This window comes from Enoplosus armatus, chromosome 10 (genome assembly GCF_043641665.1).
Source record: "Enoplosus armatus isolate fEnoArm2 chromosome 10, fEnoArm2.hap1, whole genome shotgun sequence".
Classification (NCBI taxonomy): domain Eukaryota; kingdom Metazoa; phylum Chordata; class Actinopteri; order Centrarchiformes; family Enoplosidae; genus Enoplosus; species Enoplosus armatus.
In genome coordinates this window covers 14276886-14292233 of record NC_092189.1, presented here as the reverse complement: position 1 = coordinate 14292233, position 15348 = coordinate 14276886, and the positions used below count along the sequence as shown (strand labels likewise).

Sequence of the window (15348 nt, the reverse complement as noted above, 5' to 3'; positions counted from 1 at the left end):
TATTTTAACCAGCACTTACCAGCCAATCAGAAACAAGTATTTCCTGCATAAAAAAACCACCGGCTCTGTTCATACATCTATGACCGGATGTTGTTTGCAACAACCTCGTATTTGTCAGACTGGACTGCTTCCTGTTCAACTAAACCTTTATTGTCAACCCGGTTTTCAAAACATACACGCCCCCCCCAGAAAATAAAATCCACATCTCGCTTTCAGCAGGGTCACCAAGAGAGCACCCCCTGTCACAATCGCAATAAAGTTTACAATAAAAACCAGGGAATCATTTCTGTGCCATCACCCATGACCTCACCAGCCACTCTCACACACACACACACACACACACACACGCACATGCACACACACACACACACACACACACACACATACAAACCACTGGCATACCAGAGAGTCTATATTTAAAATGAGCCCTGGGGATGTTTTTTATTTTCAGAATTTAGACATTCTATCAAAAGTGGTCAATGTGGATACTTGGGTGTAGAGAGACTCTGTGTGTGTGTGTGTGTGTGTGTGTGCGTGTGTGTGTGTGTGTGCACACGTGTGTGCGTGTGTGTGTATCAGTGAGGCTGATGGTGAAACATAGGTATGATCAAATATAATCACAGCACAGGAATAGCAATGAGTCAACATCTTTTTACAATAAGATAATAAATGCACATTCAGAAAATGATGATTACTGAATGTTCGAGCCAGATACAAATTTGCTAAGGCTGCAAAATACCACCTTCCAAACTTGTAGCCGTTCCAAATACAGCCCTATCATCCCACGTCTCATTTTCAAAGCCTCTCTCTTTTCTCCCTCTCTCCTCCCACCACAAATCCCAGAACCTCGAGCAACAGAGAGAGAGAGAGAGAGAGAGAGAGAGAGAGAGAGAGGAGATGAGGGGAGCGTTTAAATCTAGCGTTCCGTGAGTGGTCGGGTCGGTGTCTGGAAATCTTTCACATCCTGTTTACGCCGGGCAGATTTCAGCCCCGGGACCGCAGAGAGCTGGCAGGGCCTCAGCCTGGACACAGCTCCTCTCTCTCTCTTTTCTATCTGCTGCCTGCCTCCCTCGCCCTAAAAGATCTTCGTCTGCAAACCTTTCCACGCCGCCTCCTTCCTATCAACACCTTCAAACCTAAAGCAAACAAGCGCACGTCTAGCTCGTGGCCACAGGAATACGAGGCGGAATCAAAACCCCGACAAAAAAGAATCCTTTTCACGCAGACCAAATGTGACCAAATCACACAACACCCCCTTTAATATCCAAGTACAGGTTTAATACAGCTATGTTGTCATATTTACAGTGTCCTATATCAAACGGAAAGTTCCAGAGAAGTTTTCATGCCTGTAAAGAGCAAAATCCTGATATTTGATTCAGGTAGCGGTAAAATATAACATCTCAAAAGTCTGCTAAAGGTGAAGATTAATGACCAGAGGATCCATCTGTCCTCTCCTCTTTATTTCCCCCCTGAACGAAGCAGTTTGTAGTTTTGGTCCTGTAATCATTCTCCTCCTCCCTCACCTCTTCCTCCGAACTCAGCGGCACTTGCAGGATTTGACGACCATGTTGGAGAGTTGCTCAACTCGTGGCGTGCGGCCTATGAAGTACATAATGGTGAGGGGCTCCAGGTCCTGAGGAACGCAGCAGGGCGAGGCGGAGGCCTCAGGGTTCAGCTTGTTGTACAGGGGCAGGATCTGAAAAAATAAAGGAGTGTTAAAGCCCCTGAAAACATATCTTATCAATCAGTTTCTTACTATGAAAGATGAGTTCCATTCCTTTTTGCCAAAGTTGGAGCCGTTTTGATTCTTTGGAAAAGGTGATGTCACATACATTTTACACCAATCCAGACATTTTGATTAAAATGTGAAGACAGTTGTGGGATTGTTTGCTTTTGTTGCCACTGTTAAAGGAATAGTTTGACATTTTGGGAAATAGGCTTACTTGCTGTCTTACGGAGAGTTAGATAAGAAGATCACATCTGTACAGTAAATATGAAGCCACCACCAGCAGTCGGTTAGCTTAGCTTAGCATAGCATAAAGAGTGGAAACAGGGGGAGACAGCTAGCCTGGTTCTGTCCAAAGGTAACTAAATCTGCCGACCAGCACCTTCAAAGCTCACTGATGAACATTAACATACAGGGGTTATGTGCCACACTATTGGCCAGGGGCAGTAACTTTCTAGAGTCTCCGCTGGTTCCCTGGCACCATCACCTGTTGTCCCCTGTCTCCAGTATTTATGCCAAGCTAACCGGCTGCTGGCGGTAGGGTCATATTTACCATACAAACATGAGAGTGGTAAGAAAGCAAATAAGCGTATATCCCGAAATGTTTAACTACTTCTTTAATCACATCTGATCAAACCACACCCACACAGCTCTAATGAAGGAGATTTCATGAATAAATAATAAGAATGTTTATTCTAAACTTTAACTTTGATTGCTGTGTATTTAGTCAGAAATATTCAATGTTGTATAGAAATACTGAAAAGTTTTTCCGGGGCTTTTAATAACGTTTCCTTATTTCTCTTGAACATGTACAACAAAAACTACTAAACTCCGTCAAACTTAAGAACCAAGCAAATTAAATCATGTAAATGACACAGCGGCATTAACTGACAGCAGCAAACGTCAAAGAAATGTGAAAATCCTACACATCTACATGACAATAAAGGATATGAAGGAAGAAAAAGTAAATCAGAGGGTTCTGTAAGAGTCAGTGTGGCGACAGGCCAAGCCATAAGCTTCGAGCTGACATTATATGTTCTGTAACAGGCTCCTGCGAGGTGACAGCCCACTTATGACGCTGGGGTTAACCAATCTTTGCTAACTATGGTGTTTAGCCGCCACAAACAATGCACTTTAAGCTCATTTAAGGGCCAATGTCACCCACATTTCAAAGTTTCTGTGCATTAAAGTACAGAGAGAGAGACTAGAGAGGAGTCACTTACATTTTTCTGACATTTCAGAAGTTGCTTTTGTTTGTACTGGAGCGACTGTTTATAACTGATCAATCACAGCTGATTTCTAGTTATATAACCTGGCTTCGTCTCTCTCATTGAGAAGTCTGTCACTGTTTCCATTCAAATTATCAAGCAAAAAAGAAAAAAAGGGTCATGAATCTCAAGATTGCAGCTCATTTGTCTTTGCTTGAGCTTACCAGAAAGGGTAGTATTATTATTATTATGAGAGGTTAAAACCGATATTTTTGGTTGTCTAAAAGTGACAAATTTTTGATTTACATCTGGAACTGTCTGATCAAAGAATAATTAAATCGGACAAAGCATTTGGTGCCAGTTTCTGGAGCTTCCCAGTTTTCAATACTTTGTGCTATGGACACACACAACTATTGAGATTGAATACGCAGCCCTGGTCGTACGTCGTCTTACAGAAGTAGATGACCCTCACCATGTTATAGTGGTTGTTGGCGCTCCAGATGTAAGGACAGTTGCCGGCACAGAAGTTGGCTTTGTAACCTTTGGGCTCATGGATCCACTTCCAGTTGAGGTCACGCCTGAAGTCAATGTAGAGCGAGCGCAGGCAGCAGCCCTGGTCCGAGCCGCTGAGACACAACACACACAAAGAAATATTTCAACTCCCATCCTGCTTCTCAAGGTCTGGGGCAAGGGCCCAAGGTTGGGTCATGGGAAAATGACAATGGGTCACCATTGAAGAAGCAGCCATCACAAGGTAATGACTATGTAAGGCTGCCAGAGTTTTCCCCTGCAGTGTGAGGTACTCTAAATAAAACACTGCACGCCTGTTGGCCTGCAGTCTAAACACAGGGTCCATATTGTTAGTTTTGCCACACAATAGTCTGCAGAAGTGAGTTTTGGGTCAGGAGGAAAAAAAACCCCAAAAAATAGAAATCCACCACCCCACCACAACTAGATTTCAGAATCATAAAACTACAAATCCTGGAAGACTGTCAGTCACACACAACCGCACACACATGCAGCCGGTCGGAGGCCTACCGGGAGCAGGTTGTGGTGTCTGTGGCGGCCGCCCTCCTCTTGCGGTTCTTCTTGGCCGGGTTGTCCACTCTGTCACTAGGCAGCACTGTGAGGATGAGGTGTGGCGTCTTGGTGCTGAAATCTGCCTGGCCTTTAACCGGACCGGGCTTTCTCATCTGGCGAAGCCTCTCGTCATCCAAACCTACAGGACGGACAGTAGTGTAGCAGTTAATACGGTGGTTCTCAACCAGGGGGTCGGGTCCACAGGAGGTCGCGGGATAAACCCGAGGGGTCACACAATGATTTACGAAATGATTTATGAAAGGAAACAAGAAAAAAACTTACTCTGCTACATAAATTACGTTTATTATTTCAGACATTTCTTTAATCTTTGCTTTTTTTTATTTTGAAATACTGGATAGATTTCCCTCTTCAGGCTTGTAAAAATGATTCAAATGATTCAGTCTGTGACAAGGGTTTGTGAGTAGATATTGATTTGTTTTAAAGAGTCACAAGCCAAAAAGGTTGAAAACTACCGGGTTACTATCGTTAAACTACAGTTTGCACAATTTGGATGCCAGAAAAACGTGGTTGTTTATTTACAGTACACAGATTCTTTTCATGTATTTCCTCTGATACAGCTATGGTTTGGTTTTTACACTGTTTTTCTGAGAAGGCATTGTTGTTTTTATTGTTGCTGAACAAACATTACAGTACATACATAGAAATACCGACATGATACAGTTGTTTCTTAGGCCAGTAACAACTGCTCGTATCTGATTTCATGGTTTTTCTAGTTCTTTGTGGCCTGTAGAAGCACAAGAGCTCAAAACAAGCGCCTGCCTGTCTTACATCAGCATCAAAAGTTGACATTTTTTCCAAGTGGTAAAAAAAAAAAACTTGGCTCAGCCGTGTGTAAATCCTGAGGAAAGTGCTGTAATTTGGGGCCTAAACGAGACAGTCTGACATTCAATAGATACACAGTGTGTGGAAGAACAGTCTCTCCATTATTCCTGTGTGACAGAGTGTAAGTGATTCATTAATCATTCTGGAGGCGCCTCACAGATGAGTCTCCACTTTGTGACCTGCAGGATTATTGCTCTGCGGATAAATCTCTCACAAGTGCTTTTAGTGCCCTCACACAGCCATTTTACAACCCACCTGTTGGACGTCTCATCTCTGTGGCCACTGGCGTAAAACTGAGGTTAAGTTTAACTGCTAATTTTTAGTTCATCAAATCTTTAGCACACTGGCCATCGTGTTTGTTCATGTATTTGTTTATGTGTTGTGTTTAGCACAACAGCTAATTTTCACTTGTATCATGAATACAACTAATGCTGCATGCTGACCAGTCGTTCACAAACAACCAACATCTACAGAAACATGCTGCAGCCTTCAGGAAGGTCTACAATCATCATGTTCACGTCTCTGTCCAGGACATGAACCAGCTTGTCTGTAACAGCAGTTCACACTCTCGCATTTTGTAAGACGTGTGAAAATGTTCCCTTGAGTCAAAATATAATTACAGTTTAAGGTTCAGTGTCACTGACGGGTTAATCTGAGCTGTTGAAAGCTGCTCTAGTCATCCACTCTGCACGTACTTATATCAAGACCGGGCGTGATAAGCAGTGAACACAAACCTGCAAAGAGAGCCTCCAGCTCCTCACTCTTGTTGGGAACAATGTTGTTGGTGGACGGGACGAAGGTGCAGCAGGGACAGTGGACGCCCAACTTCAGGCCAAGATTATTCTCTGACCAGGAGAAGAGGAGAAAGAGAAGGACACACATTGAGATCAACTGATGAAGACGAAGCTCGCAAACACTGTAAATTGCTCAGCTGGTGCTGAAGCTGACCTGGATCTGATACCCAGTCCTTGATGGTTTCGGTGACCTCCACAGAGATCCAGGCTCCCTTCGCCTTCGACTGAACGGTGCGGGAGTCAATGTAACGTTGGGTGGAGGTGCTCTCTTCATCTGGCTTCAGCAGCTGACACACACACAGAGAAAGACAAGCCAGAAAATATTATAATTTCCACTTTGGTAAAGGGGGCAATGAGTTCATCTTCCTTCATTTTTATGTAACACATGAATGGCATAGAGCATAAAAACTGTGTTATAAAAATACAATAATAACCTGCAAACCGTAAATTATGTTTCCTGGGGCCGGCATTTTTCTGTAAGAGGTGTAAAATATCTCCCTCAAGCCAAAATGTAAATATAAGTTAATTGGTGAAGATTTAGTGTCATAATAGTCTTGTTGGCCTGATGCCCAAAATCCTGAAAGGAGAAATCATACAAAAAAAACCCAATTCAAATGGTATTTCTGGGAAACGACTCCCAGGTCATCTTCATTTATAATAAAACGGTACAAATGGGGCCTGAAGTGACTTTAAAGACGCATGGATTAAGTGTCTCCTTCATAATTGTGGGAAAAGATGTGGTTTGTTTGGATGTAAAAGCTTAAAAAGACAAAGCAATCCCATTGTTTCTCATTGTTATGGCTAATTACAAGTTAGTTTGTTGGTTCTGCTGATGCAGTCAAAGTGAACTGGTGTTTCGCGCTTTGAGACGTATCCCTCGATGCCGTGCCGCTGTTTACCTGATAGATCTCCACTCTCTGCTCCGAGGCCCGGGCCTGCGGGTTGGGAGCTCTGAAGATCCTGAACTCAGCCTTGACCAGGGTGCTGTTGGTCAGGTCCACTCCGCTGACGTCGAAGTGGACGACTCTGTAGTGGGGGTTGGGAGCTACTGGCTGAACCGCATCTGGGTGAAGAAAACATAGCGTAAAGGATGACTAATGATCCAACAACATCTCATGCAGTCTTTGACAATGTTGTATTTATACTATTGGTTAAAACAGTGCTGTGATGCATTGTCTCGGACATAATTACTGCTGATGAGTGTCTCGAAACTAAATTGTAGGTTTGGGCACAGTGAGTAAATGTGTCTGGTCCTATGTTTAATATATGGGTAATTGTTCATGGTTTCCACTGTATGAAACATCACCTCCAAACTAGACAGTTATGTAATTATGCACCATGTAGCATCCTGCACCATTCATCTTAAATAACGTCCATCAACATCAAGTGCCATTTCTTTGCATGAGAGCTGAGTGCGACCAACAGCAGCTGGCAGTTTGTCACTAAAGCTGCTCTGAAGGCATCAGAGAGGCGAGCGCCTTGCTCAAGGGTTCATCTGCAGCAGCTTCCTCATTTTCCCAAACACCAGTGCTTCCGTTTTATAGGAGGTGGAGATGGACAGTGGTCTCTCTCAGCAGTATCCTGGTTTCTGTTGATGTTTATCTGATCATTGTCTATAATGAAGTGATATTCTAAGGTAATTCACCTCGACTTTCAGAGGGAAACCTTGTACTTTTTACTCCATTTACAGTACCTGACAGCTCCAGATATTACTTACCTTGCAGGAAAACATTTCACCTACTAACGTATTAAATATAGTGCATTGCTACAGACTGAACCACCCAGACATATATAAAGTAGTCAGGTTAAGAACCACCTGGACCAGATAAGTGGTTTAACCATCGGTTAGTTTTGTGTTTTAATTCTGCTGCCAATATTATCATTATTATTATTATTATTATCATTTACATATTGATACTTTTACTTAAGCTGAATACTGAATACGTGACTTATTAAAAGGAGTAACAAGTGAAAAAAAGTTGGTAACCGTGGGATTATGTAATTTGGATAATGTCTAGTAGGTTCTTCTTGGATCCCCTGGTCCCCCTTCAGTGACCCCTAAGGACCCCGGACCACAGGTTGAGAACCCCTTTTTTGCATCATACATGGACTCACTTGTGTCGGTGCGGGGGGGCAGCATGTCAATCCTCTGCACTTCTTTGGCATAATAATCCTCCTCGCTGCTCTCGCGCTCGCACGCGGACTCGGCCAGACGCGCGCGCTCCTTCAGCAGCTCACGCGTGCTGTTGTAGAGCAGCACGACCTCTGGGGGCACCGAGCCAGGCGGCGGGTCCTCGTCCTCGTCCGGCGGGCTGCGGATGCGGAGCTTGCTGAGGATCTGTCCGCGGACCGCCTCGATGCGACGGGACTTCTGCTTGTCCAGGTTGATGGACTGACACGTGTTGAAGCCCTCCACCAGCAGCACACCGGAGAACCGGAGCAGCAGCAGCAGCAGCGCGAGGCGGGGGAGCCACATTGTCCGGTGAGGAGACGGAGGGACAGAAAGAGTCCCTGAACGGCCGAGACAATGTAGGTCACTGCGGTGGACTGTGACTAAAAACCAAGCATGAAGAAGTATGTGCGTAAAGTGGTTTAAAATTTAAAACCAAGGTCTCAAAAACGGACTTGAATAAAATAAAAACTCCAAAAAAGTCCAATATCCAGCTCTAACAGGTTATTTTGGTCAAAACCACTTTCAGTGGAAAAAGGAAAACCACATCTGCTGACTTAACATTTATTCTGCTATGGTAATTATATCACATTGTTCATACATGCGCCTGCATATTTTAACACCAGATACATAATGACGCATTGTCGTTTGTTCTTTAGTCTAAATGTAAGTTATTACATCTAAAAGGAACAATTTTTATGAAAATAAAGTAGATCAGCACTAAGAAAACAGCTCCCACACGCGAAATATCTCACTACAACCAAACTCCACTGTAAAAAACTCAAATTTAGTGATTGGAAATGTGACTGACTCTTCAACTCCAATCCGGTGCGCTCAATAGCTCCGGTGTTGTCTCGTGCCGGTGCGTGCGCGCTTTCCGTGTGTAAAGGTGAAGATATTTAATTACAATCTAATTGTAGTTTTATCCGTCTCCGTTTTCCATCGTCCATCCTCGGAGAATTCAACAGCTTTCAGGAGAAAAAGAGTCATCGCAGGAGCTCAGCCCATGTCGCAAATCCTCCAAACAAAAACCTGAGCCGCTCACTTCATCTGCAGCAGCAAGGTTCCCGTGCTTTTACCTCCGAAAGACCCATCTGTGGAGCAAAAAACCGGCCCATACCCGCTTTCAGAAAATCTAGTTACAGCTTTTTTATAAAAACAACCCAACGAGATCCTCCCATTCCCTGTTAAAGGTAAACAGAAAGCAGCCTGCACTAAAACGTAGGAACTGTTGATTTATGTTGGAAAAACCATGGTGGGCCTGTTAATCCCCCTCATATAAACATCAAAACACGGAAAAAGTCAGACGACACGAAAAGACGTGACGCAGAAAAGAAATATATGAAAGAAGTCCTTGTGCTGTGAATTCAAAAAAAACGAGGAAACTTTACAGTAAATTACAGATTCCCGGTTTAAATGAGCACCAGCCTGATGTCTGCTGGGCTGAAAGCTCTGCTGAAAACACTGAGACCTGCTGCATGATGCGACTCCATTATTCTGCAGATCCTCTGTGAGAGATGCACACAGCCCCAGACAGACAGAGGTGGAGGAGGGAGGGACTGGATGTGAGAGAGGTGGTGGTGGTGGTAGGGCGGGTTGCCACCAAAGTGGAGGGAGTGTGTGATTATGTAGGCAAGAGCCATCTTCCTCCAACCAGAGGAGAGACACACAGTCTCTCTCTCTCTCACACACACACACACACACACACACACACACACACACACATTTTGCAATTTCTTCTCTCCACAAAAATGCTTGCACCACCCTCTCTCCACAGGTAAACATCCCCTGAGGACATATCAGGCTTAAAGGAATACTCAGACATTTTATTCACTTTCTTATAAGAAATTAGATGAGAAGATTAATAATTGATCACTCTTGTGTCTGTGTAGTAAATAGGAAGCTAGTTAGAGCCAGCAGTCGGTTAGCTTAGCTTAGCATAAACACTGGGAATAGAGGGAAACAGCTAGCCTGGCTCTGCCACCAGCACCTCCAAAGCTCACTAATTAAACACTATATTTTGTTTGTTTAATCCATATAAAAAACAAAGTGTTAACAAAAGTATTTTCTGTGTAAGGTAAAAACAGCAGTTGAGACTCCAGAAAGTTACTGATCCCTGCCAAGAAACAGTCTGGCCCATAAAATGGTGAATTGTTGTTTTTACACTTCTATATTTGTCTGGATTACAAAAATGAGATAATAAGTGTTAATTAGTGAGTTTTAGAGGCAGATTTTGTTACCTTTGCACAGAGCCAGGCTAGTCTTTTTCCAGTGTTTATGCTAAGCTAAGCTAACAAACTGTCAGCTGTAGCTTCATATTTACCAGACGAAAAAGCCAAGAAGCATATTTCAAACTGTATCTTTAAACATCAAAATAATAAAACAGAAGATAGAGAAATAATGTTTTAGTCCATTTCAGTGATTTTAAAATGCAGCTAAAGATCTGTGTGATTTTCATCTTAGACATTGATCTCTAAAGAGTTATCCTAATGTCATTAAATCACTCCACAGCCCAGCCCTTTTTATCTTTATCTTTTCCAGCTTTCATTCTGGGCCCTTTCTTTCCTCTCTGTTCCTCTTCGGTCTCATTGTTAATTACAGCTCAGAACTTGGAGAGGACTGTTAATCTGTCAGGGGTGGCTTTTATTGCTGCTCTGCTGCCATCCCATTATACCGTTATTATAGTTGCGGGTGCAGGCCTGTAATTGCTGTAAGTAGAAGGGAAAGGTAGGAGAGACTCAGGCTGCCTCGAGGCTTCTGGTCAGGGCAACCCCCCCCCTTCATCATCCATCCTGGCAAGGTTTCTAAAAATGATAACACCGCCTGCGAACAAACAGCCTCCTGTTCCAACTTGACTGCTGCTGCTGCACCATCTCCGACAGCCAGAAACGAATGGAAACTTAATGTGTCTGTGTGGACCTCGACTCTTTTCTTTCAGCAATCTTGAAAAGATCAGACACACCGTGGGGCATCTCAGATCACAGGTGGGGTGTCGTGTGTGTGTGTGTGTTGTAATGTGAGGCATAAAAGAAGAAGGAAAAAAAGAGAAAGGCTTCCTCAAAAACAACTTCAAGCCTGCCTGCTTTTTCTGCCTCTTTTCCTCAAAGCCAAATATAGACAAGCCACTGCCACGTCATCTGGCCCTCAGCACTTTCTTAAACCTTGAGAGAGGGCGAGATGGGGTTCAGAGCCTGCCGCTCACAGCATGTCTGTAATATAAGGGAATCCCATATTTTCCACTAAATCCTAAAACAATTCTGGCCGTCATGGAAATCAGGACAGTTTTATTGAAAAAGGAAAAAGAAACAGCTACAAAAATAAATACAGATAAAACCACAGGGGGTTACTCTCAGGGGAACATTTCCATCTGTTATTCTTTAAATCTTTTTCCTCTGCTGGTAACATCGGCCACTATAATGTCATAACTAAATCAATCCAACAGTGTGGCCTATTTTCTCACAGCACCGACTTAAACCAGAGTCCAGCCTCTCTTCTTCTTCTCTCTCTGAATGCACACAGTCCTGTCTGACTGACAGTTTGGGGAGAGGTGATGTATGAGAGACGTCGGTGCCGTCTACACCTCGTCTTCGCTCAGCAGCATGTTGGGGATTCCTCTGGAGATCGGAAACTCTCGTCCTGATTCGGGGCACTGCAGGCAGCCCTCTATCACCTCCACCTGCAACACACACACACACCACCCAGAACAGACAGGATGTATGAGGCCACCACAAGATGTCATAAAAGAGCAAAATACACTACTTGGTCAAAAGTATATGGACACCACACACATGCTTTTGGCACACTCCCAACAACAATAAATGATTTTTAATAAAAGTAGGTAATCTGTATCCAAGGTAACCAGTCCCTCATCAACACCTTTCAGCATCACATTAAATCTGTGTGAGGCCACTACCTGAATCTTACATTTCTTCATCTTATATGTCACCACAAAGACCAAATAAATGTGTTTTGGTGAGTAAACATAATGTTTGTTTACAAGAAAACTCCACAGGGTACCTTTAAGTTTAGTTTCAGTTTAGTTTTTATGCTTACCCACTTTCTCGCCAGTGCACTCTTTTCTTTCTCTCTCTGTCATTTTCTAACTTAGTATCATGGCCAGTCCGCAATGACGCCATTGATATAAAAACAGCCTACGGTGCAAAAAAGTCTGGGGATCTCTGCTTTAGACAATGCTTACTACTTTCTGGCAACAGTTTCGAGAAGCCCCCTTCCTGTTTCAACATGACGATGCCTCCGTGCACAAAGCCAGGTCCATACAGAAATTGTTTTCTGAGTTTGGTGTGGAAGAACTTGACTGGCCTGCACAGAGTTCTGACCTCAACCTCACCCAGCACCTTCGATTACAACTGGAACACCGACTGCGTTACAGACCTGATCACCCAACGTCAGTGTTGGACCTCACTAAAGCTGACTGAATCCCTGCAGCCAGGCCCCAAAATGCAGCGGAGTGGAGGCTGACACAGCGCGCATCAAGTTAGAAAAATGCTACATGAGTGCAGTCCATTTACCATTAATGCCAATGCTTTTGCAATGGAGTATTACATGTGGGGTTAGAATAATGTCTGAGACTTTAGTGTTTTAGTTCCTGTGTTTGATCTCTACAAAAAAAAACTGAAAGGACACAGTACAGTTATGAAAAACAAAGACACTGTGAAGGACACAACCACATGAAAGCTTAGTTGCTAACTGCTGTTGCCAGTAATAGAAACGGGATGTCAAGTCCATACTTCACCTTCATATTACTGTGTAAGAGTGAATATTGTAAGCTGTTTTTGTTTTAACCAGAAGGTGTATTTAAGACACAAAGATACCCGATAATTATCAGAATGAGTCACTGTGTGAAACAAGAATAGGAAACACTGCTGGGAACCACATAGTACACATGGTGGTCGATCAAGGCACTCTTTCCTCACTGTTAAAGATGGTTTCACACTTGTGAAATCTTTGTAACCATGGGGAAAACAACTAGAGGCGCAAAGATTAGTCTATTATTGATTAGTTGATCGAAAGAAAATTATATTATTGATTAATCGTCACTTTTGAGAAAAAATGGCAAAGTGTATCTGGCTCCAGCTTTTCTAATATGAGGATATATTTCTGTTTTTCTCTCTTTTATATTGTTGCAAACTAAATATCTTAGTGTTGTTTTCCTCTGAGGAAATGTGATGGGGGTTTTTCACAATTTTAAAGACCAAAAGACTAATCAATTAAAATCGAGAAAAGAATCGGCAGAGTAATTGATAATGAAAACAGCCGTTAGTTGCAGCCCTAATGAGCACTTTATTACCAAAAATATATCATACTGTAGTAATAGGTACCATTACAGTAAAAAGAAACACCAGTACTGACAGGGATGACTGCGAGCTTCTTACCTCTAACAGCACTCTGTGCACTTTCTTCAGGAACTCTTCGTTTTTCTCATATTCTGGCAGCAGCTCACCCGGCAGGTCTTGCCGATGACCCAACTATAAAAGGAGATAGAAAGTGTTCAAACTGGACAGTTGTAAATTGTTGAGTCAATGTTACTGGGTGGAAGAAGAGATCATGACTTATTCTCCACCTGCTGGTGAACAAGAAACAAAAACACTGGGGGGGGTGTTAAGTCCTAGGAGTACACATTTGCAATTCATACAAAGTACTCCACAGTCTGGTTTTAGTGATTCAAGTTAAGATAGATAAGAAACAATCTAACACAACATATAACAGAGAATGAGTGAAGAACAGGTACCAAAACAAAACAGAACAAATCTGGGAACGTGTCATAGCTAATCCAAATAAAATAACCAAATCAATAAACTAAGGAGGGAAAAAAGACGAAAAAGGGTCTCAAAGTATGAATAAAGTACCATATATACAACGTGTATTTTCATTATAAAACTAGTAGGAATATGCTCCTTCTGTTTTATGTCTTTATATACACAAAAACACAAATAAACAGACTTTGTCTAACTCTTCCAGTGGCAGAGAACAATCCTCGAAGGGCCAATAAAGCCTGCCAATGCACGTCCAAATGTGTTGTTAAGATATACTTGGTCGTGAGAGAGAACTGTCTAATAAACACAGCCTCTATAATACTTTTGACTGCTCGTCTCCAATAACAATAACAATAACAAAAGAACAATCCAACATTAAATGAAGAAAAGCACCTGCTTCCTTCCAACACCTCCAAAAGTAATTGTCATCCACGTGTGTTTAACTGGTGTATAATAATACCTGTGCAATATTCTTATCCAACCACAGGATTCCCACAGGATAGTTTTCCCCCCTATTCAAACTGATTGATTGTTCCAAATCAAAGAATATTCTTGATTATATTGAGGGATACATAACAGTTTATATGCTTTTATTCATGTCTCTCTGAAATGGTCCATGTCTGGACAGTCCTGGTGCAGCCTGACTCACCTCCTCTGCAGCCTGGACCAGAGCGCTCCACTCCAGTTTGGGGATCATCCTGCTGACAAACTGAGGGTTGAACTCCACCTCATTCATCTTCACTTCAGTTGCCTGAGAAAAGAAAACATCCGGCGGAAACAACACAATCTATTAGTGTGGAAACAACAGCAGCGGTCAAAAATATCTTCCTCTGCCGCTTGTTCTCTACGATTCCTAACATAAAAAACACACTTGATAATTTACTGCTAAATTGAGATTCATTATTTATTATTTTTCATTAGTGACAGGCAAAGTGTCACGAGTGTAATTTACACATCTATCAAATCCGAAGCATCACTAGTCATTCTAATCTTGTATATTTTGTGTTTTTTCTGCAGTATGAGGAGACGAAATTACGATTCTTTCCTGCTGCTAGCATGCTAACCTCTAGTTAGCTAGTTATTGACAACGAGAACAGTTGTTCAATGCTACAGTACAAGTCAGATTTAAAGCTAAGTTTGGTAAGGTAATGTCGTGTGTCTGAAAAATGTTAGCTCAGTTATAGTTTTGAAAAGACCTGACAGACACTTCGACCTACAGAGAAGGTTACTAGTCGTTTCTCTCTCCTTTCATTTCGGTGAGCCACACAACATAACACATGACGACAGTATGATGTTTTAAGTCAGTAACTCAGTGTTAGCAGTAGCCTTGTTGCTAGTTTACCTTGATGAGCAGCGGGTATCCTTTAGTGACGCCCTTCACGTGAGACGTCAACATGTTGTGTGTGAGCAGCTTCATGTTTGCAGACAGACGCCGAAAAATGAGAGCAAACTGTCAACGGTAAATCTGGTAAATTTACTAGGATAGTTTCAGTCTATTTACGTCTATGTACAAATCACGCTGTAGCGTTTACATGTGGACCGGAAGTGCCGCGGTTGCGTCGTTAAAAGTTTTCCGAAGCTTTTTCCTCAACGGTTGGTTCCTTGAATATAACAGTAATTTAGCTTTTTAAAATATCGATATGTTTCTTTATAGTAGTCAATTTAATGTACCACACTCTGTAAAAAAATATTAAATTAGTATCAATGTAATATACTGTAACAGCGTTTTCTTTGGTGATATTCACAATAACCA

The 15348-nt window shown here is 42.4% G+C and overlaps 2 protein-coding genes across 4 annotated transcripts; both read right to left on the bottom strand.

Moving 5' to 3' along the window:
* Positions 1 to 1233: 1233 nt before the first annotated feature.
* Positions 1234 to 8198, bottom strand: tgfb5 (transforming growth factor, beta 5). The gene is made up of 7 exons (XM_070912814.1): positions 7767 to 8198; positions 6551 to 6714; positions 5806 to 5938; positions 5592 to 5702; positions 3973 to 4153; positions 3407 to 3560; positions 1234 to 1696 (listed from the first exon to the last, which is right to left on the bottom strand). Exons 1-7 carry the CDS (start codon positions 8125 to 8127, stop codon positions 1538 to 1540), a joined length of 1263 nt encoding a protein of 420 aa, XP_070768915.1. The 5' UTR covers positions 8128 to 8198; the 3' UTR covers positions 1234 to 1537.
* A 2892-nt stretch (positions 8199 to 11090) lies between these two features.
* trmt112 (tRNA methyltransferase activator subunit 11-2) lies at positions 11091 to 15122 on the bottom strand. Of its 3 annotated transcripts, none has more exons than XM_070912817.1 (4): positions 14938 to 15122; positions 14233 to 14346; positions 13215 to 13277; positions 11091 to 11497 (listed from the first exon to the last, which is right to left on the bottom strand). In XM_070912817.1, exons 1-4 carry the CDS (start codon positions 15010 to 15012, stop codon positions 11396 to 11398), a joined length of 354 nt encoding a protein of 117 aa, XP_070768918.1. In that variant the 5' UTR covers positions 15013 to 15122; the 3' UTR covers positions 11091 to 11395. The 3 variants fall into 3 exon arrangements, with proteins under 3 accessions (XP_070768918.1, XP_070768917.1, XP_070768916.1); XM_070912816.1 differs by having other exon boundaries at positions 13215 to 13291; positions 14241 to 14346; XM_070912815.1 differs by having other exon boundaries at positions 13215 to 13307; positions 14245 to 14346.
* Between the last annotated feature and the right edge of the window lie 226 nt (positions 15123 to 15348).